The sequence below is a fragment of the Uloborus diversus genome, chromosome 5 (genome assembly GCF_026930045.1).
Source record: "Uloborus diversus isolate 005 chromosome 5, Udiv.v.3.1, whole genome shotgun sequence".
NCBI lineage: Eukaryota > Metazoa > Arthropoda > Arachnida > Araneae > Uloboridae > Uloborus > Uloborus diversus.
In genome coordinates this window covers 4,786,077-4,811,306 of record NC_072735.1, presented here as the reverse complement: position 1 = coordinate 4,811,306, position 25,230 = coordinate 4,786,077, and the positions used below count along the sequence as shown (strand labels likewise).

The 25,230-nt window shown below is 33.8% G+C and overlaps 1 protein-coding gene across 1 annotated transcript in view; it reads right to left on the bottom strand.

Moving 5' to 3' along the window:
- Positions 1–10,174: 10,174 nt before the first annotated feature.
- LOC129222352 (cell adhesion molecule DSCAML1-like) overlaps positions 10,175–25,230 on the bottom strand; it is a 151,641-nt gene continuing 136,585 nt past the window's right edge. Inside the window, exons 20-24 of the mRNA XM_054856847.1 lie at positions 24,574–24,738; positions 23,374–23,558; positions 21,609–21,690; positions 18,630–18,728; positions 10,175–10,470 (exon numbers count right to left, since the gene is read on the bottom strand). Coding sequence (XP_054712822.1) covers positions 10,445–10,470; positions 18,630–18,728; positions 21,609–21,690; positions 23,374–23,558; positions 24,574–24,738 — 557 coding nt within the window. The 3' untranslated portion in view covers positions 10,175–10,444. The remainder of the gene's footprint in view (positions 10,471–18,629; positions 18,729–21,608; positions 21,691–23,373; positions 23,559–24,573; positions 24,739–25,230) is intronic.

The following is a 25,230-nucleotide window of genomic DNA, read 5'->3' as shown; positions in this document are numbered from 1 at the left end:
TGATAGACTGATGACCAGATCTGTCGGTCCTGCTGGGTCAAACACTAACCCTTGTGATTTTTTTCTCTCATAAGATTTAATTTAATACAAGATGCTTGCACTCCAAGACTTGCTCAAGTAAAGAGGAAATAGAGACATACAGTTTCGATACGCGGTAAACTTCAGTTCAGAACATTAAAAATATATGCAGGGTCAATGAGAGTTCATGTTAACCTAATTAGAAACTAGGGGCTTGGGCCTTTGCCTCGGCTCAGAAATATTTACAGTCGATTCTCAATTACTCGAAGTCTTATAAATCAAATATTCCTTTATCTCGAGGTTTTCATTAGACCCCAAAATAATTTAGTGCTTTTAATGTAAAGTGGTTTCTATATATCGAATGTAACGTTTTAAGTCGAACTAAACACATACAGTCTTAGATACGGGATAAACTTCAGTTCAAATCATTAAAAATATATGTAGGGTCAATGAGTTCATGTTAGCCTAATTAGAAACTAGGGGCTTGGGTCTTTGCCTCGGCTCGGAAATATTTACAGTCGATTCTCACTTACTCGAAGTCTTATAAATCAAATATTCCTTTATCTCGAAGTTTTCATTTGACCCCAAAATAATTTAGTGTTTTTAATGTAAAGTGGTTTCTATATATCGAATGTAACGTTTTAAGTCGAACTAAACACGTACAGTCTTAGATACGGGATAAACTTCAGTTCAAAACATTAAAAATATATGCAGGGTCAATGAGAGTTCATGTTAGCCTAATTAGAAACTAGGGGCTTGGGCCTTTGCCTCAGCTCGGAAATGGAAATATTTACAGTCGATTCTAAATAACTCGAAATCTTATAAATCGAATACTTCTTTATCTCGAAGTTTTCATTTGACCCCCAAAATAATTTAGTGCTTTTAATGTAAAGTGGTTTCTATATATCGAATGTAACGTTTTAAGTCGAACTAAACACATACAGTCTTAGATACGGGATAAACTTCAGTTCAAAACATTAAAAATATATGCAGGGTCAATGAGAGTTCATGTTAGCCTAATTAGAAACTAGGGGCTTGGGCCTTTGCCTCGGCTCGGAAATGGAAATATTTACAGTCGATTCTAAATAACTCGAAATCTTATAAATCGAATACTTCTTTATCTCGAAGTTTTCATTTGACCCCCAAAATAATTTAGTGCTTTTAATGTAAAGGGGTTTCTATATATCGAATGTAACGTTTTAAGTCGAACTAAACACATACAGTCTTAGATACGGGATAAACTTCAGTTCAAAACATTAAAAATATATGCAGGGTCAATGAGAGTTCATGTTAGCCTAATTAGAAACTAGGGGCTTTGGCCTTTGCCTCGGCTCGGAAATGGAAATATTCACAGTCGATTCTAAATAACTCGAAATCTTATAAATCGAATACTTCTTTATCTCGAAGTTTTCATTTGACCCCCAAAATAATTTAGTGCTTTTAATGTAAAGTGGTTTCTATGTATCGAATGTAACGTTTTAAGTCGAACTAAACACATACAGTCTTAGATACGGGATAAACTTCAGTTCAAAACATTAAAAATATATGCAGGGTCAATGAGAGTTCATGTTAGCCTAATTAGAAACTAGGGGCTTTGGCCTTTGCCTCGGCTCGGAAATGGAAATATTCACAGTCGATTCTAAATAACTCGAAATCTTATAAATCGAATACTTCTTTATCTCGAAGTTTTCATTTGAACCCCAAAATAATTTAGTGCTTTTAATGTAAAGTGGTTTCTATATATCGAATGTAACGTTTTAAGTCGAACTAAACACATACAGTCTTAGATACGGGATAAACTTCAGTTCAAAACATTAAAAATATATGCAGGGTCAATGAGAGTTCATGTTAGCCTAATTAGAAACTAGGGGCTTGGGCCTTTGCCTCGGTTCGGAAATGGAAATATTTACAGTCGATTCTAAATAACTCGAAGTCTTATAAATCGAATATTTCTTTATCTCGAAGTTTTCATTTGACCCCCAAAATAATTTAGTGTTTTTAACATAAAGTTGTTTCTATATCTTGAATGTAACCTTTCAAGTCGAAGTTTTTACTAGAGTTTCGTTTCCTGTTTATGCACAAAAATGCAGCCAAAGTATGAAAGAAAAAGTAATTTTTCTTTAACACATTGCTTTACTTATCAGCTTGTGTGAGGGGAATAATTATTTACAATAGAGGACCCCTTAATGAGCGTTGTATGATAAAAAAAAAAGTTGCCTATTGGGCTACGTTTTCCCGTCACTGAGGACCTAAAAATTTATTCCTGGCTAATCTTTGAAAAACTTAAGTTTTTGACAGAAATTGAAAACGGTAGTCTTTATTTTGTTGGTGACGCAAATATTCTGCTTTTATGACAGGAAGGAGTTTAAACGAAATGCGAAGTGATATAAAGGTAAAGGAAAGTGGTCTTACGACGTACAAACGTAATAATGTTTTAAGGTACGATAAAAAATGTAAGCAGTCAAAAATAGCTTCCTTTTTCAAAGAAACAACAATATTTATTACCATTATAGATACTTTTACGTAGTAGTAATAATAATTTTCATCCAACCTATATGTGTTGTGGTCTATTCATTATACACCATTCCTATAAAAAGAAAATAAAAATTATTCTACAGGATACTGAGAAAGGAATTTCCGATGACTCGAACGTTTTGGGACTTCGAGTTATGGCGAATTGACTGCAGTTTCAAAAGCTTCATGGGAGGTAGGGGAAATGGCTAGCAAATTGATAAGGAGCCGCATTAGCCCTCAATTTGCACATTAGTGTTCCCTACCTTTCAGGTGATTCGCTACACTTTGAACTCTGATGTGAGGTACCACAACCCTCCACTACTATCATATGAGGCAGTGAGAAGCAAAGGGATGTAAGTGGCAAAATTAAAAATTTGGAGATAACCAGTACGCAATATAGGTGAACTTCTCCTCTGTCTTGGAACAAGAGATGGTACTAGTAGCTCTGGTAGTTGCTGCTATACAGCATGATTTAGGAAAATATTTCAATGAAAGCCTACCTAGGATGGTATCTTTAAATGCGTTTTACTCATAACTTTAAAATGTCCACTTACATCCCTTTGTTTCTCAATGCTTCATATGTGGTCAACATAAGGAGTATTATCAAATAAAGAAAAGAAAAGAAAATACAATTTGAAGTTGATTAGGCAAATCAACTTCTAGGTAAGTAAATTTAAGTACTGATAAGTTAGTACACAAAATTTGATATTTCTACATATAACTGTATTTTGAGCATCGTATTATTGGAAACCATAAACTGAAAAAATCAGAGTTAAGTACAAATTCAATTGAGGTAGGTTAAGACCAAGGAGAGGTTAGAATGCTTTCAATTCACTTTCACAACATCAATGGAAATCCTGCAATTCCAATTGATGGGTTATTAAATTTAACCTCTGATAAAGCGCACCTGTGGTACTCTCAACCTGTGGTCTCAATGCCTTGTTCGTTATTTTGATTCTTTTTAGTTTCTAGTGGTATCTTCAAGAATTGAGTAAAACGTGTTTTAAGTCTCGGTCCTAAATAGGATTTCATTCATTTTTGAGCAATCACGATTGCTAATTGTTTTCATTTGACAGTACTTGATGTTTGGTTCCTTTTTCAACCCCCGGTCCTGAGCAATCCTCTTTTCCTGGTCGGTAGCGTCCATGTCCTACACACACGCACGCTCACACACGTACACACACACGCCTTTACACATATACACTACACACACGCCAACGTGCATACAAACAGGTCTACGCACACACACAAGCCTACACATACACAACTATACACACGTAACCGCCCAAGAGGAGGGGCAGGCTTGAAGGGACAGGAGCTGTTTCTAGAAACAAGTGAGTAGGCTAGTTACCAATGACACAGGGTCCTGTCGCAACTCGTGATTGCGAAAAATATAATTTGAATTCAAAATTTCAGACTTCAAATTAATTTTCATTTTTTTTTCTAAATCATGGTGTACCAAAGATACTAGTTGTATCTCTGGCACCAAATCAGAGGGCAGGTTCACCTATCATTTTTACTGACAATCTCCATTTTTTAAATATTTTAGCACCTTTATACCTTTCCTTTTCACTGTCTCAATTGTATAACAAACTATAATTCCTTTAGCGTATATAATGATTAATATTGATGTTCAAGGCCCATGTGTACTAGTAGATTAAAATGTTTTGCCAGCTGAAACTTTTGAAAATCACAAACATACTTTGTACTTTAGAGAGTATGGCAACAACAATCAGCGGTTAACTTACAATACACTGTATCATGAGTCAGTTTTTGGTAGTTCATGATATTCCCACTCGATATCAGCTCCAAACAGAGCCCAATCCTCTGTTTTTCATACAATGCCCGTCTGTTTTGCATAATACCGTCTTCTCATATATATATTTTTTCATTTTAATCTTCGTTACCAATACATGTTTTGTGTATTATTTATGTAATATATGGGTGTGCGTGTTTTTTTAGGAAAAGTCATGAATAATGAAAAGTATAATTCGTTATTTTTCATTTCTGTTTGAGTGAATCACAAAAAAAAAGAAAGAAAAAAAAAGATTTAGTACTAACTACCTTTAAAACACATTTCCATCATATATCAAACATATTTTATTCATAAATCTTGAACTAACAATAACATTCAATTTATACAATAATATTTACAAAAATCTTTCTAAGTTTTGATCGATTCATAGTAAGCAGTTAGCCTTTCAAAGTTCCATAAAGGCAGGAAGCACGTTATACCCTTTTATAAGAGACATATACATAAAATAGATTCATAGAAATAACAAGCGCTATTCTAAGCGTACAAACGCACAAGTGTTTTATTTTCTCTTTTTTTTATCAGACCATGGCGCCACTAAATTTGGCTTAGGCTAAAAAGCCGTGACAATCGCTGAAATTCATGGAAACACAATGGGCGCTACAGGGAATCCCTGTTTTCCATTACGTTGCCATTCGTTGGTGGATGCACAGGATGGGCTCAGCGCCTCTTGCGGTCAAAATGGGCGACGTCCAATCAAAAATAAACAAACTTTGAAACGTTGACAACGATTGGTGGATGCACAGTATTCCGTTCAGCGCCTCTTGAGGTCAAAATGGGAACATATGAACAGTAGCGTAACTAGGGGTTGGCAGGAGTGGCTCTCGCCAAGGGCGCAGCCAGGGTGGCGGCATTTCGACTGATTAAAAAAAAATTTTTAAAGAGATTATTGTTAATATTATTATTTTTTTTTATCATAAAATTTGAAAGATGCTTCATTTTTTTTTAATCGCAAGAAAAAGAGCTATATGGGATAACATATATTTTAAAGGTGAACAAACCTGTAGTTAATGTATAAGGCATTGGTTTTTGAACACTGATGTAATCTTATGCAAAAAATTTTCTTTTGGACACAAAAGAAGTTTTTTTTTTCTCTCAAAAATAACAGTCAGAAAAGTGAAAAATGGATAAAACTTCCCTGGGCAGCACGAACTGCACCCCACCCTATATCCAGTAGCGTACGAAATGGTTAGCAGGAGTAAATTAAAAATAAAATTTATAAAAGGGCTTTTTTATTTAGTTTTAATTTTTTAACAAATTGATCATATAAGTAGAAAAAGGCTTTTACAAATAAAATTAAAAATAAAAATAAAATTCGCAAGAAAAAGAGCTAGAGGGAAACATGAAAAAAAACCCCATAATTCTCAAAAAAAAAGGGGGGGGGGTTAACCCGGATGATTTCATTTTTTTTTTTCGGGAAGGGGGCAACATTTTGTCGTGTTATAACTTGAAGTATATATTTTTTCTTAGGCTAAGTATTTACTTTCATTATAATAAGTAATCCAAGCATAAAAAGCCTTATTTGAACAAAATATTGCGAGGCCTTAATTAGCGAATATATAGTGCTTTTATTTTGCCTGTATGTAAATGGTCGTGTTTTTTAGTCAATTTCAGATTCGCAATGCTTTTTGTATTTGCTTCGCTTTCCTAATTATAATAGATTTTTTTAAATGCTTTGATGTTTATTTGAAAAAAAAAGAATCTTTCTTTCTTTTAGTAAATGTGTTAAGTATGTTTATATTATACATTCTCCTATTGGATTGAAACAAGTTCTATCAAAAGTTAAAGCTTTTTTTGAAAAAATAAATAAATACATTGCTATAAACGGAACTGAAAAATGTTTATTTTCATTTAATTCAAGAACGTACATTATTTATGTATTTATTGAAGAGCTGCAATTACTATTGGTTTTATTGAATTTATGTGAAGTGGTGGGGGGAGAACTAAAATTTTTGGGAAGGGGGAAAATTCTCAATTCGCCAAATGAAATCCTAATTTTACCAAATGATAAAATTCGAGCATTCACACATATACATACATTACATCTTCTACGAAGGAACATTATGCATCATTGAAAACTATTCAAAAAAAAAAGAATATTTAAGTTGCAATTCTGTCTTTTAATTGTTCGAATCAATTTGTCCATGCCCCCCCCCCCCAAAAAAATGGGTGGAGCTCACAGTGACCACTGGTGACTTCCCATTGAGGCGACCCTGCAGGGGGGGGGGGCAATTTCTTTATTTCGCCAGGAGCGCCAGACAACCGTAGTTACGCTACTGCATATGAAGGTTCGAATTTTTCAAGAATTTCAAGAACATCGGTTTAACACAGAAAAATCATAAATTGTTAAGGCCCGAAAGCGTCAGCGCCATCTAGTGGCGCCATGAGCAAACACATGCATTCACATGTCCAAAGGAAGACATAAGAATTTCTTTAAAATGCATCAAAAACCTTTATCGAAAGTGAGATTCGCCTCGGGCATTCTTACTCAAACTTCAAATGCATGAGAATGAAAGGAAGTCTTTTGAAGAGCAATTGGAATTAATCATTAGTCTCAACTTTATTTACACTTGAACTTGAAATGTGTGATAACAAAAGGAAAATTTTAATGAATAAGACAGTCGTGATTAAGTAATGAATGAATACATAGATGAAATGAGTTTTCTTTCAAATAAATGTTCCTTATCTAATGAGAAATTTTAGAATTATGTAAATGAGGTTTTTTAAAGAATATGAATGGATAGACTTGTTTGAAGAAAAATATAATGAAATATAATTTCTTCATTCATACTTTGTTAGCTTAAAGCGTGTAAAAGTGAAAGGAAACTGTGATGAATTAATATACATCAATAAGTTTTTGCTCTTGTTTTAATTATTTTCGTCTTAAGCGACAACAGAAAACTAAAGGAAAAGTGAAGATGCGCAATGTAAAAGAAGGAGAATAAATTACTATTTTTTAATTAGTGTACAAATCAAAAATATATTTGAGGCAGTGGTGTAGCATGAAACATTTCATCTGGAAATGTGTACATGCACTCATACATACATACATTATATGTACATGTAGCTTTTAGGATATTTTTTCTCACTTTCTGCTTTCCTCATGGAAGTATCCAATTTTTGAAATAGTTAACTATCGTTTTTGTACCAGTTGCTTAAAATGTGGTATTATCATTCACGTAAAAGAGGTTTTCTGCGACTGCCTGTGTTGACGCACTGAACTTAAGAAACTATATGTTAACTGTTGGAGTACAGTATATGAAGAGGAATCTTTTTATTCTCCAGCTTCCAGTCCTCAATTGATTTCTTGAAAACATTTGCTTTTAGACTTTGTTGTTATATTCATTTGCCAAAAATAATTAATCTCCAAATAACTTAAATCAAATCAATTTCTTCAATTTTTTCAAAAGTAAAAGACACATGCAACAATATGCATTTTAGGTCTTTATAATTAATGATTTTTTTTTAACATGCTTTAGATTTACAAAATTGCTTTTTATATCACTGAATTTTTGAATACGGATCAGAAAATAATAATTATATGAACTTATTATTATTATTATTTCTATTATTATTATTATTATTATTATTATTTTAATTATTATTGTTAATTCAAACTAAAAAAACATAAAAATCCAACAATTAGGTATGTTATCATTTATTCACATGAGCAACAATAAAGCGTTTTGATGACTTTAATGCCTCTTGCATTAATAATATAATTGCTTTAGAATTTTAAACTATATATTTTTTTACAGGTAAAAATGCATTTTTTTTTATTTCAATAGTTCCTTTAAGAAACGAACTGTGGCTAAAACATTAAGTCAACATCTCAGTTTTTAAAGTAATACATAACAACGTCAAAACGCACGAATTATGGATTACTGCAGACACGTGTTTCGACGTTACAAGGAACGCCTTTTTCAATGCAAAAAGTAATGAGCTTATGGATGAAAAGACATCCGTTAAAAGCATTTTTACTATTCAACACAAAGGTATTTATTTATCTTGTCTAAATTTTTGGTTTAAATAATTAGCGCTGCACTATAACGCAGAAAACTGAATACAGAAAGAAACAAAATACATCGTTGGCATACACAACAATTTTGGAAACATATTACAAATTTTAAATCGAATTAAATGACATTCATTTTCAAAAATGCGGTTGCATGTTTATTTTACCTGTTGCATACTTACAATTCACTATCTGTTAATATCTTTTCATATCTTCATTTAATCTGCAATGGGGTCGTTTCCAAAATTTGAAAAGTATTTTTTTTCTGAAAGAGCATGCTTAAAAACATAGAATCTGCCCATTTTTTAAACAACTTATTTAACTTTAATATTTTAAAAAAATTACTTAAATCGGTGCTCTTTTATCGTTTAACGCTTCTGCCAATGTCATCACAAATGATGAAATGCCATTCAGTGTTGCCATTCACGGTCCAAAATATTTAATTCCCATCTTTACTCACGTAGATTGGCAACGATATGGTTGATAGTAAGTGTAGAGCGCAATTGTAATTCGCTTCTTGATTATCATAACTTGAAAATGCGGTGGAAAGATGCACCATAGTTCATCATTTGTGACGTCATAATGACCAGGCCTTGTTTGAAGACTCGAACATTTAAAAAATATAATCAAAAAATAATTGTTGGGAAAATGAAAGTATTTTCTGAGTCCATGTTATTTTTTATTTATTAATTTATTTATTTATTATTATTATTTTTTTTTTTTTTTTTTGCTCATTCTATCAATTTCAGTGACAAAATTGCTACTTTTGACTAAAGGAAACAACCCCATTGTATCTTATTTTTTCACAATGAAATCTTGCTTGAAAAAAGCGTTGGTTTTCTTTAAAGTGTTTACTAATTCATTTAACACGTATTACTCTTTTGAGATTTTCTTGAAAAAGAACTTAAATATTGCAAATGAAATAGTTTACTTCCATTTCAAGTACATAAATGTTGCGTTAATTAATAAACATTTAAATTTAAAAAAAAATGTTTTTTCCCCCTTCGTTTCTTCTTTTTCCTTCTTTTCTTTTTATTTTTATTTATTTATTTTTTTTGGTTCAGAACAATGGATGTTTTTAAAAAAATGTTGAATAAAATTCAAACAATTTTCAATTTAAATCCACTGGTAAGTGAATGTTTCTCCAGTTTTTATTTGTTTTTTGTTATCCCAATATTTAGTCGCTAAGCGTGATACTTTATAATACCTTAAGAACTATAACAAGAAAATGTTTTTTTTTTTAAATTATTTTTATGTGTTGCACACAGTGCAAACAAGGTGTAATCAAATATCAATTTAACTTTTATAATAGTTTTGCAATATTTCGTAAACGTTTGAAGAACAAACGTTAATGAATTAAAAATGAAACAATAAATGCTAAGTAATGATCTGAGAAAATTATTTTAATTTTATATTGGTGTAGGTAAAGAAATTTGCTGACGCTTTTGACATATCATGCACTTTGAATTTATGACTGGACAAAACATAAAACTGTTTTGAAAACCTTGTCTGGGTTTTCAAAATAACCTTACCTTTTGACATTAGTTTTTACTATGCCTTCACAAACTAAAATCGCAATTAAAATCAATATTACTTACATAAACCAATTAGTGATTAACAAAATGGAAATCGTAAAAATTAATTCCTATTTAAATTGAAAGTAAAAATGTGGTAAAAACTACTTTCAGCCAAATTTTAAGTTATGATTTTTTTCGTTTTCCAACAAGATTATAAAATTTCAATTTTTTTTATTTAAAATGAAAAATACCATGACAAACAAGCGAATCAGCAAAAAACAATTATATAAACCACATTTAACTTATCACTTGATAAACAGTGGAAAAAAATCCACGAATAACTATATTTTATATTTTTGTCTAACACTTATAATATTACAGCAGTATAATCCATTAGAAAAGCTGCAAACATCACAGCACTTTAATATTATTCGTGTTCATAATATTGTGAACATACTGTACTGGTATTGGAAGTACATTTGTACTCCCTTCCGTGGAGTACATGTGCGTCAAAAGTCAGCTACGGCCATATGTTGCTTATGTGCCATTTTTCTCTTCCAGATGCTGTTAGCAATATGTTCTTTTGTTTCTTCCTAAAACAAAGCAAAAAATCACGTTATAACTTTTGCTTGAAATAAAATCTATTTATCAATGTAATTTAGCCGTTATAAGAGCTAATCTTATTTGATGGCGCCAAAAGACATGATTAAAAAAGTAGAACGCATCACTAATTTCGGTAGAGCATATGCCTTAAAATTTGAGAAATATAGTGTATGAGGGGGGACCCAAAAGTAACCGGATTTTTGTTCTAAAATATTTATATATTAGTTTATTCACAAAATTTCTTTTGTATCTTTCAAAGTGCTCAACCTTAGATGAAATACACTTGTTAATCTTTTTTTTTTCCACTGTTAGAAGCTCCCCTGGAACTCTTTAGCTTTGACCATGTTCAGTGCCCGTTGCGAAGCAGTTTTTACAGCCTCTACATCATCAAAACGCTCCGATTTCCGAATTTTTTTCATCCTCGGGAACAGAAAAAGATCACAGGGGGCTAGGTCAGCCGAACACGGGGGTCGAGGAACGCCTGGCCGCAACTGAGAGGCCAAGTAGCGGTTAATAGTGAAGGCTAAGTGTACGGCAGCGTTATCATGGTGAAGGAACCATTCTTCTGATCGCCCGCGCGAGCACCAACTCATTCTTGTTTCTTCTTAAGTTTCGTCAATCGTAAAACGACAACTCTCGTGGATTTTTTGGCTAACTTTTTCCACGTTTTCATCATTTCAAGACTTTTAAGGGCGCTCAGAATGAGCATGATCTTCAACACTCATGCTACCGCGTTTAAAGCGCCCAAACCATTCAAAAAATTTGCGTACGGCTCTCAGGTCAGCATCGTTCTTGAAAGCTTGTTGAAACATTTGGTAAGCTATTCCGTTGCTGTCTTTTCAAGCAGGAAGCAAAATTTCAAGTTTACGGTTTGTTCTTTCAAATCTGCCATAACGAGTTCGCAGGCGGAAAGCAACAACACCTGAGAAAACTAATTCTACGATCAGACATTATCAACTAAACTGACACCACTTGAACTGCTGGTTTATGAAGGTCTGTACTTGAGCCATCTAGCTGGAGAACACTCTACTACATCTAGGATTGGCATAGCACCATTAGTCCGGTTTCTTTTGGGTCCCAACTCGTATACGTTACCGATTAACAAAATAAAAAATACTTTACGTAATAACAATTTAAAACATCCCAAGCAGAAAGGAACAAAAACAAATTTGAAACTTTTTTATCCAAAATGAAGTTTATTTTGTTTTGATTTACCATTCGCTTTGTCGAGCTTTCTTTATTTTTTGAAGGAAAACAAATAGGACTGGCGCTCAAATCGGAATCTTAAAACTTAGCAAAAATGTAATCTTTGAGTGCGTTATATATTTGAAAGAAAAACATTTCTTTTTAATTATAGGATTTAGATATAAGACACATAAATGGCAATTGTTATTTTATTAGTCAATACTTTTAATTGTTACAAATGATAAACAACAATGACAGTCATAAAATTTCAACTAAATCTGTCTAAAGTGTCACGTTTATTTACAACTCGTTGCAGCGGGGGTACATTTACGTTACAAAGATTAATATTATTATTATTATCTATTTATTTATTTTATTTTACTTGTACTATTTGATAAATTTATTTTTTAGCTTGTCGAAAAGGTTTCTCCCCAGTTTCGTCGACCCCCCCCCCCTCAACATATTAAAAGGTATGATTAAAACTAAAAAACAAGGACCCCCCCCCCCCTTGTTTTTTAGGGGTTGACTGGGGTTCACATATTGACGAAACTGGGAAGACACCACCTAAAAACTGGCATCGACAAAGTGCATAGTACAGGGATTCCCAAACTGGATAGTGATGTGTCTATGGTAACATGTAATAATGAGTAATTGTGGTAATTTGCAATTTTTTGTGCATCAAAAAGTTGGTGATTTGATTTATTATTTTTTCGAGGATATACACATTATTCTTTCATGTGTATACATTTAAAAGTTGAACTAGACCAGGCAGCCGTGAGGCATTTCTGATTTCTTAAATTGTGCCATGAATCGGAAAGGTTTTTGTGAACTTCTGGCATAGTAGATTCGTAGATTAACCTTATTGTTTGCAATGTCGAAAATGAACCTTGAATATGCTTCGTGACAGAGTAATAAATACAGTCAAACTCGCTTATAGCGAGCCCTGATTGAACGAGAACACGATTTAACGAGGAAAGCAGGAGTATTTTAATGATACATTGTTGCGTCTATGGGGAAAAAAAAAAACTCGCTTTAAACGAGCAACTCCCACTTAAACGAGCAAAACTTTTGTGATTCGTAAACTGTATATTGATTTCCAGCTTAGCTTATCCTTTTCTGGTTAATTTTCATTACTATTTTAAGTGAAAATAAAGTTAGTGAAAAATCATAAATCCTGAGAACAAGTGATGGCAGCACTTATTTTAATTTGTGGAGTAAAAAACCATTTTAAATTACCGTAAAGTGGGGCTACTTGAGCCTCCAGGGCTACTTAAAACCATGAGAAAACTGTTTAAAATCCGTCCTGGTCCTATAAAACTTAATGTACAGATTAAAAAACCTTCTACATGACAGGTAGCAGTTTTAGGCATAGGCTGGTGCATGAAACTAAGTGTCTGTTATTCCCGCCCTTTTCTGATAGAAGTTATGATTGTAAGTTTTCTAAACAGTTGTTTTTGGTGTCTGCAAACTTTCACATGTAAGTTCATAGAAACATTTGACATCATCAAGGTCAATATAGTTTTATGTTTGCATTGTATTTCACAATAAAATAACAGTGTTGTAAGGTTATAGCTATATAATTAACAGAGTAACTAATTTAAGTTAGTCAAAGTGCACTGGTTGCCTTAAAATGGGGCTACTTGAACCCAGCGTTCAAGCAGCCCCAGACCACATTTCATCACAAAATTATGTTATGTAAGGTTTGTAATTTTTTAAAATAAAGAAATAAGTTACTATTTACACCCGTTTATTTGCAGATCTGGTGATATAAAGGGTCCGAAAGTAGAAGAGAACCCCTTGAAGTAGGAAGAAATGCGGATTATTAAGAGGAAAAATTACAATTGTGTCCAGATTCAATTAATTAAGGAGAAATGTCTTAGACAGTGGCATCAGCCCATTTCATCAACTCTAAAAAGAAAATTAAAAGATCGTTTACAAAGCAAGCAAGGGTGTATATAAGAGAGGAGCTGGGGGGCCCCGGGCCCTCTCCAAAATCTCAACCAAATAAATAAAGGTAGTCAAACCCGCTTAAAGGAATAGCCATTTTACCACGAAAAAATATTCTAATAAGCGGGATATTCCATTAACCGGGATGAAAATGCCACATTACAATGTTTCGGTACATTGAAAATGTATTATATTAAGCGGAATATTCTTTTAACAGATATTCTAATAAGCGGGCTCGAATGTAGTTATTATTTGGTTTTAGTTTGCTCACAAATAATTTCCGAGCTTCTAGATACAAAAAATAAATAAATAAATAATAATGAATAGTGATAATAAAATAATTATAATACGCTATATCAGGGATTTCCGAACTGGCAGACGCGAAGTGTCCATTGTAACAATAATATGTAATAAAACTAGACCAGGGTGTTGTGAGAAAATTCTAATTCTTCAAAGGGCGTCGCGAATAGTTAAAGTTTAGTAACCCTCTGGTTTAGAGGGCACCAGTCAATAGTGTTCAGAAGGGTCAGGGGACCCGTACCTCTTTCTTAAGAAAAGAACGTGTCTTGTTAAAGCGAAATTATTTTTTACAAAAGAAAAGCAAATAATGAGGGGGGGGGGGATCTCAATACTTTCAAAAAAAAAACTTTAAATTAAAAATTTTTAACAGATGCATATTATTGCTTAGCAAATTAAGTTCCCCTCTCCTTCTTTCACTGCCCCCCCCCCCTTTTTTTTCTAGTCAGTCTGAAAAGAAGGGTCTTCAAAATGTTTCTGTATTTAACTTTCGTCCCCTGCGAGAAATTTAAAATAGGTTGTAGTTGTTTTGGTTGAAGTAATATTGCAAAATTAATGTCCTAAAAACGCATGTATTTAGGCGTTTTTCTGACATCAATTTCAAAACATTACTGGAGGAGAGTCCTGGAACCACTATCCTTACTACCAAAAATAGTCTGAAAATGTGCCTTTAAGATTTCAATTTCGAAAAATTTCGGAAGGAGATCCTTAACCTCTACTTACCTCTAAACGTCTCCATTCTCTAAAGATACCTATTGAAAAGAATTTTGAAATGAAAGTTTCAAAAGTTGCTGATTATTAATCAGGTAATTACGCTTTCATCCCCTCCCCCAGCCCCATTTTTTAAATATTTTTCCTAGTCAGTCTAAAAACAAAAAAGTTTTCAAAATGCTACACTTCGCAAGCCTCCCCCCCCCCACACACACACCAAAACCTAAAAGAGAATCTCAAATCACGTTTTCAGTAATTCAATATCGAAAAATTTCCACGGGACAATTACTAAACGCATTTTCCAATAGCATCGAAAATCGTTCAAGATTGCTTTTCTTGAGCTTCAATTTTAAAATGGCTGAACCCCTAACGTTACCTAACGTTACCTAATACAGTCCACAGTCGCGTTTTTAAAATGTCAATCACGAAAAACTTTCGGACGATGGTTCGATTGCTTGTGTATGAAATCTGAAAATGAAAAAACTACAATTTCTAAAAATTAAAAGTGGAGAGTATTTAAATCCCTCCACCTAGTCTCTGAATATCTCTTTAAAACTTCGGTTTTTAGGACTTCAATTTCGAAATAGTTTTGGAGGAAAGCCCCAGAACCGCCCTCTGAAGTTAACATCAGCGAAATTAGTCTGAAATCTTCGAAGTTAATCTGCGTTTCCTGAACTTCAATTTCGAAAAATCGGGCGAAGGGGTGACCAATTTATTTATTTTTTTAATTGATCGGGGCATCTTCAAACCCCCCCCCCCCATACCTTTCATTACCGTGACATCAACAAATATAGCCGAAAATGGCGTTTTTAAAGTTTCAATTTCTAAAAATTTCCGCGGAAGTTCCTCAGAATTGTTCCTCTCCGTAGCATCAGCACAGATCGCCTAATACTGCGTTCTTAGAACTACAATTTCAAAAAATTTCCGGGGAAGAACCTCCGGATACCCCCCCCCCCCTCCTGCCATCAGAAGTGAGAATTTTTTAATAGTGCCCTCTTAAAACTACTTTTTGGTCGTGCCACTGGGTGACGGAATGAAGTCCTTGCCCCACCTCGAATAAAATGAGAAGATCAGGGCACTATTTTTGTCCCCCCCTCCCAGAAAAAAATTGAAATTTAAAAAAAAGGGAGGGGGAGGGCAAGAGCGCTAATCTTGGTAATATGGGCCTCCTCCAAAATAAAAACATATGTACGCCACTGAAAACAAGCCTAAGCATCCTGTAGCATTTATTAGCTAAGAAGAGCAGACAATAATATCAGAGAAAATAAATCCACCCAAGCCATTAAATTGAGGAAATTTCAGTCTTTCTAACGTTTAAATAATGAGCATTTCCATTGGTTCTAGCTGCAGTTAGATTATATTTCTATTTGAGAAATTATGTTTGCCTACAAATATGATTGCATATATACGTTGATTTTATATTAATTTATATAAATAATTTGCAATTTATATGACTAGTTTGCGCACTAGAATGTACGTTTTAAGTTTTCTTTCAAAATCATTGGTCCTTCTTGATACCACTACATGTTTTACAGCTTGTTCTAATGGATTTGCTGGGTGGAACAAAGTAGCCCCAGGGCTACTTGAACCCAATATTTAAAAATAGCAAAACCAAGTATAAAGCGTTAAAATTGTTTTTAAAAAAGGCTTAAGGTGTTAGCAGAACGTCTGCGAAGTGGTAAAAACGAGGTTATCAGTTCATTTTATGAGTTAAACCGAAAATTTAGTGTACAACTCGCAAAAATATGAAATTTCGGGTCCAAGTAACTCCATTTTACGGTATATATGTGTGCGTATATGTGTATTCCTAAAAAATAATGTCACAAGAAAGATACAATTATACAGTTCAAAGAAAATTAACCAAATTCTTTGATTCTGTTCAAAGAACAAAAAAAAAAAAAAAGAGAGAAAAAGCAACTCGGGTGAGTTTTAGGATCACGAACTCGTTTTAACGAGAACTCGGTTGCAACAAGAAAATATTGCGGTCTTTTTGCGCTCGTTTCAAGCGAATTTTACTGCATTTTAGATAATGTAAACAGTTTCATCATCAATTATCTAATTGCAATAAATACCCTTACTTGTTTTATCCTGCTTTGCTGCTATTCGAAACTTTCGTGGCGCCATCTATGTACGCAACTGAAAAATATTCCGATTCAAAGTGAAGCTGAGCCCGGTCAAGTTTTGGGAGGTCCTAGTCTCTATTTTGTGGAGGTATAGCGTACAGCCCTTGAAGAGGGGCTCGTAACATTCAAGAAGGAGGGAGGAGAGGATATACCATTGATCTGGGACGGGTGGGCATCATATTTTCCGACTGTTGAGGTAAACATTTTTTTTGATTAACAATTACAGTTTCAATCATAAGTTTTGAGAGAGTAAAATGTATCGCACATTTCATTTTTTTTTTCCGAATAGCACCAAAAACAATACATTCGCTTGAAAACATAATAAGAAAATATATTTCTGGTTTTTATCAATTAGGTTTAATAAACTCATGTAGGTTTAATAAACTATGGCAATGGATGATGTGTTTCCTGAAAGTGTTTATTAAACTTAACCAAAAAAAAAAAAAGATGATTGCACTCATCCAGAATAGCATGATGACTTCTGTGGAAATCATGATTGCATTTCACTTTCAAGTGTTTGAAAACTCACTTCATCTGTGAAGATTAAGATAATTCATGAAATCATGAACCGAGCACTCCTCTTTATTTTGATAAGAATAAATACTACTCGCCAAGTAAAAACCATACTCACTGATGAGTGAAAAGCTGTTATATAGAATATGTCTGATGTCATTTTAACCCTCGCTACAACAATGGTAATGTAACGAGATTGCCCATGAAATGTTTAGTGCAACAATGTTCGTTTTATGCTAATAGAAAAATTATAGATTGAAGTTCTGGAGATGTGCTACTCGTCTAGACTACAGTAGATATGTAAGAAAAGACTCAGAAACTAAAGTTTATCCATGATTAACATATTTTGTAGTTATCTATCTAACCACTATACACTGTAAAAAAAAATCCGAAACGTTACTGATTATTTCCGAGGAACGTTACAGTATTTCACGGGTTTTCACCTATTTCCCCGTAAAATCACGTATCTTCGCAAAAAAGTTTCCTGAATAGATGCAAGTTGCGCGAATGCACACGCCTCACTGGTGTTAAAAATACTTTTAGCTACCAGTTTGAAGATTAACTGAGTGTATTTATTAAGTGTATCTTATTTCGTCTAGGTTGACAAAGCTCCCGATGGGAGCGAATAAGTCATTGGGTAGCTGCGGAAATGCACACCGTGGGAGATGCTTGACTCTTACTTGCAATTCTGCTTTGACCTTGATGCTTTTGGAGCTGTCGTAGTAACTGGAAGGTTTGAAGCAATGGTATAAGATCTACCGAATTTCCAATATTGAATATAGACTTTAACCGGCAAAATATTCATATTCCTCACAAAGATTTATGTCAAATTTCTGGAAGGTTGCTGATTCTTAGGGGTAAATGTTCCTGGTTTTTTGCAAGATACGTTACTGGCAAAAATTGGACAAATAAGCTGCCCATTAATTTCCAGGAACGTTTCTGAATCCTTTTTATAGTGTAGGTTTAATAATAAGTATTATTTGTCCTAAATAACTTTGCCATTTTTTTCTTGCCAACAGTTTAAAAAAAGATACACATTTGATCATCTTACCTACGTCCCATAAGTGAAACTTATGTACATTGATGTTATTAATCTATTTTTTATCCAAGTGTTTCGCAACAGTTTATGAATATTTACTTTAGTACCCAATCTTGATCTTAATAGTTAAGACATTTGACTCGCAAGCATTGAGCACAACACTTCTATGTTCCTTAATATGCATCAATCTGTTCAGACTGAAAACAGCTGTAATGTGTGAGTGAGGATAATTTGCAAGAATATTCGGCTGTTCCCTTAATTAACAAAAGGGAAGAAATTCTCAGCAGTTTGGAAGATAAAAGTCCGCACAGTCTTATGTAATAAATGAACTGACCTATATATCCCCCAGAATCCATAATTGAAGATCTTCCCCCATCATCCCACTGGGAGGAAGTGGCTTGTAGTTCATCTAAGAGTTCTGGTGGGATATGAACTGAAATATAAATACAATATTACACAAAATATTTTTTCTAATGAATATATGCATTCAAAACGGTTCTATTTCATATACAGCTAAGAAAATATCACTAAATTATTTGCTGCACTTAAAAGTATTATTGGTGGAAAGTATTATATAATGACACTTCGAGTTAAAAGTTAGGTAATCTATATTGTGTGCCAAAAATAACGATTAGTTTTTATGAAGTACCTGTGGTATTCCCATTGGGTATACTCCACATACGCCGTATACTCTCAAACATTTTTATACATATAGCGTATACCCTCAAGCTTCAAAAATTTTCATATAATGACATATTATGTATATGATCGCATGCACATATCATGCATAACTGATTAATGGGAGTACACCCTCAGAAAAATTGATGGGAACATCACTGGAAAGTACAAATGTACCAGTGAAGCACCGTTTATACGTTTTTGAAGGGACTGTATGAAAAATGCGTACAAATGAAAAAAAAACGTACAATAGGTATAGGTTAATGTGTATTAGAATCTGCAGGGACCAATTAAAAAAACGTATAATTGATAAAAACGTAAAAAAGAGAAACGTATAGACGGTGCTTCACTGTATTTCTTTCGCAGCTGTTTGAAGAAATGTTCTCCTTAGAAGAAATAATGGGAATATCTTCCTGATGATAAAACAAAATATAAATGAAATATAAAATACATAAAGAAGTACATCAACTGTACCAGAGAAATTATGAAAAGCAGCCACCAATATGGGTCAATCAGTCAGGTGGAGTGGTGGTAAACTGTTGACCTTCAGTGCCGCGGTCGCGGGTTCTGAGCCACGGCGGCATGGACAGGTTTTCGGGATATAGAAAATCGTCAGCGACCATGTCGTATGATTATGCGCCATTAGCGCCGTTCACATGACGCTTTTTGACCCAGGAAAAACCCTGCTTTCGACCGCAAGCCGGTTATTTGCTGGGGAAATGCTGGAATTTTTTTCCTCCTGCTTGGGGGTAGGAGAAAAGCCCGGTTGTTACCCAGAATGCACTGCGCCAACTGTGACGGTTTACTTCCTCCATTTAGGATTTGCGCAAAGGATACTGGGTAAATCCGCTCTCTGGGATAAACCAGCTTTTCACATGTGAATGAGGAATTTTTTGATCCGGGTTATTGCAGAGCCGGAGCGAGAAAATGCGAGGTAGAAAAACGTCATGTGAACGGCCCTAAGTATTCGTTTTGCTCCGCAAAATTAAACCTCTAGTGCAGTTTTGAATCGAAGAGAACCCAGGTTTCTCCATCCGGTGAAAACTGGGCGTCAAGATTATCTGTGCCATTGGACATCCGCACCATAATGGAGGCACATGAAAGACTGGATGTGATATCAGGGAATCGCACTAGGTCTGCAAATGGCTAAGGCAAACATGCATGAAAAGTTTTACGGAAATATATAAGAAACTTTTCGAAAGATCATGCGCGCAAAACGAGAAAACCGAAGAAACCGGCATCTGAGAAAAAGAGGCATAAACAGCTGCTGTTAATATAAATCTCTACGGGGAAAGTTTACGCATTTTTACGATAACTTGAAAAGTTTTTGGCGTATTGTAATAAATAAGGTGTCAAATTGTTCAGAATTAAATTATGCATAACATATATTTTTTCTAGAAAACCGAAAATTTTGAAGGTTAAAGGTCCTTAGACCCCACTAATGCAGCCTCACTAAAAAGAAAAATAAAAGACTGGTGTAAATCAATATCAGGCTACTTGCGAACAATTTCAGCCATGTTCGTTAGATACTGGTAAGTATTGATTAATTTTTTTTTTTTTTCATCTGCCCTCAACCGCCTTGTCTGTTCTTATTACGACTAGCCTATATTGGTCCACGTTGGTGACTGTTTTCCGATTTTTTGCTGGCCCAGCTGAAGCACTTCTTTGTATGTTTTATCCATAAACTAATAATAAGAATAGACCGAACTATGGCAACCATATTGCTGTTCATAAACCAAACCATATGACTGGTGGATATCCTAGCAACAGCGAGCGTTGATCGTAGCAGACGATCAACGCCCGCGAGAAATAAAATAAATAGAATTGATGGAGCAAGGAAGAATGATCTTTTATAGATTCCGATTTGTAAATTTGTTATTCTAAGTTGTAAATATTTTGTTAATATAGTGAGTTTTTCGTTTAGACAGTACTGTGCATTTTCTTTAGTCAATTTCAATAACTCACTACGCAGTTAAAGATGCAAGCGCCCAAAAAGAATCTGCAAACGGTAAGATTTTTACCTACAATTTCAATTTAAGGTACCGATTAGTACATTTTTGCGTTAACGCAAAACGTTTACGCCATTACGTTTACGCCAACGCTGACGTAACAGTTCCGAATGAAATAAAAGTTACTGAAAACTGTGATGAAAAACTAGTTGCTAATGTCAAAATAATGCAAAACTAAAAGAAAAACAGTTTAATCTCTGCACTTGGAAAAAAAATATTATAAAAACACATTACGTCTTAAAATACATGTCAAGTGCCAAACTATAGATAATGTTGCCATCTAGCAACCATGCTGCAAAAATTTTGGCCAAGCCTCTAACCTGTCACATGATGTATCCATGAACCTATTTTTTCATCAGCAAATCTGAGAAAGCTCGGTCTACTCTTATTATTAGTCTATGGTTTTACCATCCAGTTTCCGGGAAACAACGGTTATCCCTCCCTCCAAGTAGATCATCTCTTCAAACACATGTAAAAAAAATCAATACATTGTTTTTTTCATGGAAATGGATTGTTATTTTTAGAACATCCTGTATACAATTAACGTCTTCCTTAATAAGTACGACCAAGTAGGTGCGTGAAAATGACATTTACTTACAAAATAAAGGATCTATTACCTATCTCACCTGGGTAGTGGTATATATGCATGTCGGATTTTGGAGGTCGAGGAGTTCTTTTCACTGTGGCGTATTGGGGCTCATCTTGAAGCTGAAACGCAAAGAAACAATCATTTTAGAGATTCAGAAATAGATTTCAGCTACAAACAGTAAATTAGGGGGCGAAACAGGGTTTAAAAACAGGGAACCGCTTTAGCCCTGGCTATTGGGCGGTAATTTACTGAATATACCATGCCTTGCCTTCAATTCTCAAGTTGAACCGAACCATCGCTTCGGTCAACCTCGTCTGGTCTGCGCTAATTCTATATTAGCTACCAGTTTGTTTGGCACTCTTCGCTTTCTTAAGAGGTTTTCATTCTCCAGCTCAGTCATTTTCCTATGCCGGGCTGACGAGTGCTAATAAGCATGAAACTTCCGGCCCTCGGCTGGAAATGACTAAGCTGGCGGTGTGTTTCATGTACAAACAGTATTATCATTACTTCATTCAAAGCATTTCTTTTGATTTGACAGTGTATTTTTCATGCAATAAGACGCATTTTTCTCATCTACAATTTTTTTTTCAAAAAGCTGAAATGCATCTTATGCCCCAAAGTTATATATTAAAGTTTTCAGTGTTTCTCTTTAATCCCCATCAATGTTTAAAATATCCATTAAAAAGGATAAGAAGAAAAAAAGTTCAAATTGCTATTTTTTGCCCTTTTAATGATTAGTTTCATTTCTAAATTGGACGAAAAAAATCTTTGACCTGTAATTGCAAACTAAATATAAATGATTTTATTTTTATTTTTTTAATGAAAAATTACTTCAAAACAAAGGTGTTTCCACCTGCCCATGATCCAACCACCCTGTGGACAAAATGCAATTAGAAAGACTAAACGGTTAAACAAAAATAACAAACTGCTTATAAGCTTCTCAAATGCTTCATAACAACTTAAAATTTCCTGATTACTCTATAGACAGTGCTTATAAACAATTTATGATATATTGTACTTAAATATACAAAATTCAAATGCTGAATAGTTACTACGTTCAAACGAAATCTCTAAAAAATGTGAAACTGACATTTGAATCCTCTAGAGTAAGGAAATTATATTAAGCTGAAGATGTTTAGCTCAGCTCTTAATGAAAATGTAGTAGGTGCATACATTTAGGTAAAAGAAAAAAGTAAGAAACAAAATGAAATGAAGCAATGGCCACAAAAAATAAAAGAAAATAATGAAATAAACCATGTCAATGGTTCTCCCCTTCTGGCTACCAGATTTTGTTATTTGAATTCTTTTTTAAGCTACAGAAAATAATTTTGCTTGCAAAATCTAGTTGGCCCAGAAATGAAATTCCATTATTCCACCGTTTTAGAAAAGGCATTCGAAAAGTAAGTCAAACTGCCAACGAATTTTCTCAACTGATCTCTTCTGTCCGAAACATTTCTATAAAATTTGATATGAAGCAATACTTTCAACTGAATTACATGTGTAGGACAACAAGCAAAGATCGCTCTCCAATAAAAATAAGCTTCAAACTCTCTTAAGAAACTTTCTTGAAAAGAGGAGAAAAGGTGGATCATTGCAGGTAGAATTTAGTCCAATCTTTACCAAGTGCAAATAAGGGTGGCTCAGAGGAGGCTTTGGTCAACAGCAGGTTGTAATTTAAAAGATTTCTACCGACGATCCCAACTTCCATTAGAAAGACGGGCCATTGCATTTTTATTTAAAACGAAGTCAAAGAGACCTGTAAAACAGAATAAACAAAGTGGTGATCGCAAGTGATGACCCACCTCTCTTTCCGCTGCTTCAAATGACTTTCTACAAGGTCCATCCGCTATGTGCGTCGTAGCATATGGAGTAGGATAATAGATAGGATCGCCCCTACTAACAGGTCTCTGGTAGGTAGCTTTTTCCATTTCACACATGTGAACTGATTCGCCAGCTTGTGACTTTCGTGAAACATAGGTCGTACTTGCTGCTGAAAAAACATTAGAAATAAATACAGCATATATTCTTAGTTATGTCTTGATTTTAATAATGGCACTTAATAATAACAAACGCCGTTGTGACTTTCGGGAAACATAGGTCGTACTTGCTGCTGAAAATGCATTAGAGGAAAATACTGCATATATTCTTAGTTATGTCTTGATTTTAATAATAGCACTTAATAATAACAAAGGTCGTTGTGACTTTCGTGAAACATAGGTCGTACTTGCTGCTGAAAATACATTAGAGAAAAATACAGCATATATTCTTAGTTATGTTTTGATTTTAATAATGGCACTTAATAACAACAAACGCCGATACGTGATAACACTTTGTAATAGGAAGATAATTCATAAAAATTCCCACGGCTGAGGAGTAGATACATAGGAGAGGGAGACTAACAGTTGACCTCTCCCTCATTTGTTTTAAACTTTACTTTTGTGTATCATGTCTTTATTCATAGATGACAGCAAATGTATGTTGTCTATTTCGTGCCCACAAAAAATAACGGTAGAAAAAAAAAACTTATATTTTGCAAAAAAAAAAGAAGTTGTTTTCATTCAATTAGCAATCACATTATACTACTTTTCTCTAGAACTTTGGATTTTTAGATTGTAAATTTGACTTCTAAATTCAATTATGTTTGACTTGTTACTTCGCGATTTATTTTATATAATGTACCACACTATCTACATTACGTTCGATCTACATTCGTTACTATTCTTATTAATATTTTGAATGTCAATAACTCAACTACAAAACAAAACAGAAAACATAAAGCAAATACATCATCATAATCTTTTTAGAAGACATTTACAATAAAATGTACAGGTTTTACTCTCAAATAAATCATTTCTCGCAAAATTTATGTTCCTTAAAGCAATCTAACAGTTCAATCCATCAGGTGAAAACTGAAACTCTAACAGTTTTGGTGTGACTGATGAAATGACGTATCGTATACTAAATAGTTATGTCAATTAACCTTTCACTAAAGTGCTTTTTACCTGTTTGTGATCTTTCCGTAGGATTTCTTTTCTTCACAATTAAACAAACTAGAACCAGTACCGCAACAACTACTAATAAGGATAAAGAGACTGGCAATACGACTTCCAGTTCCAAATAAAAAGGTAAGGCTTCACCACTCACTAGGACAGCATCCGGAATGGCCCCTTTGAAAGAGAAAAAAGGTAGTTATTCCACTATTCACACTACGTCCACAAATTGGTTCAGAAAGAGTTTATAAATTACTAAACTCATGAGTAGTTGTTGTCTAGCTCTGATAAAAATGACTTCTGATCCGCTGTGGCTTAAACGAATTCTTTAGTTGAATAGGGGTGAGAAAAGCCTGTTCCTTTGCAATAACGATTATTGGCGTTGTGTCAATCTAAGAGAATGTTTCCTCCTTCCTCCCGATCAAAAATTACCCCGTACAAAGCCATGCACCAAGTTAACATGGTGACACTAAACAATTAGGTTTACTCTTATTTTCTCGAAGTATTCTTAAGTACGGATATAGTTTACTAACACTTCAAATAAATTCAGCATCTGGACTTGTAGTATATTCTCTTCAGTTCTCCAAAATCCTATTATTGCTTCTTTAACTGTATCAAAAACATCAACGATTGTCATTTATAACATAACATTCAACTTTTCATAATTAT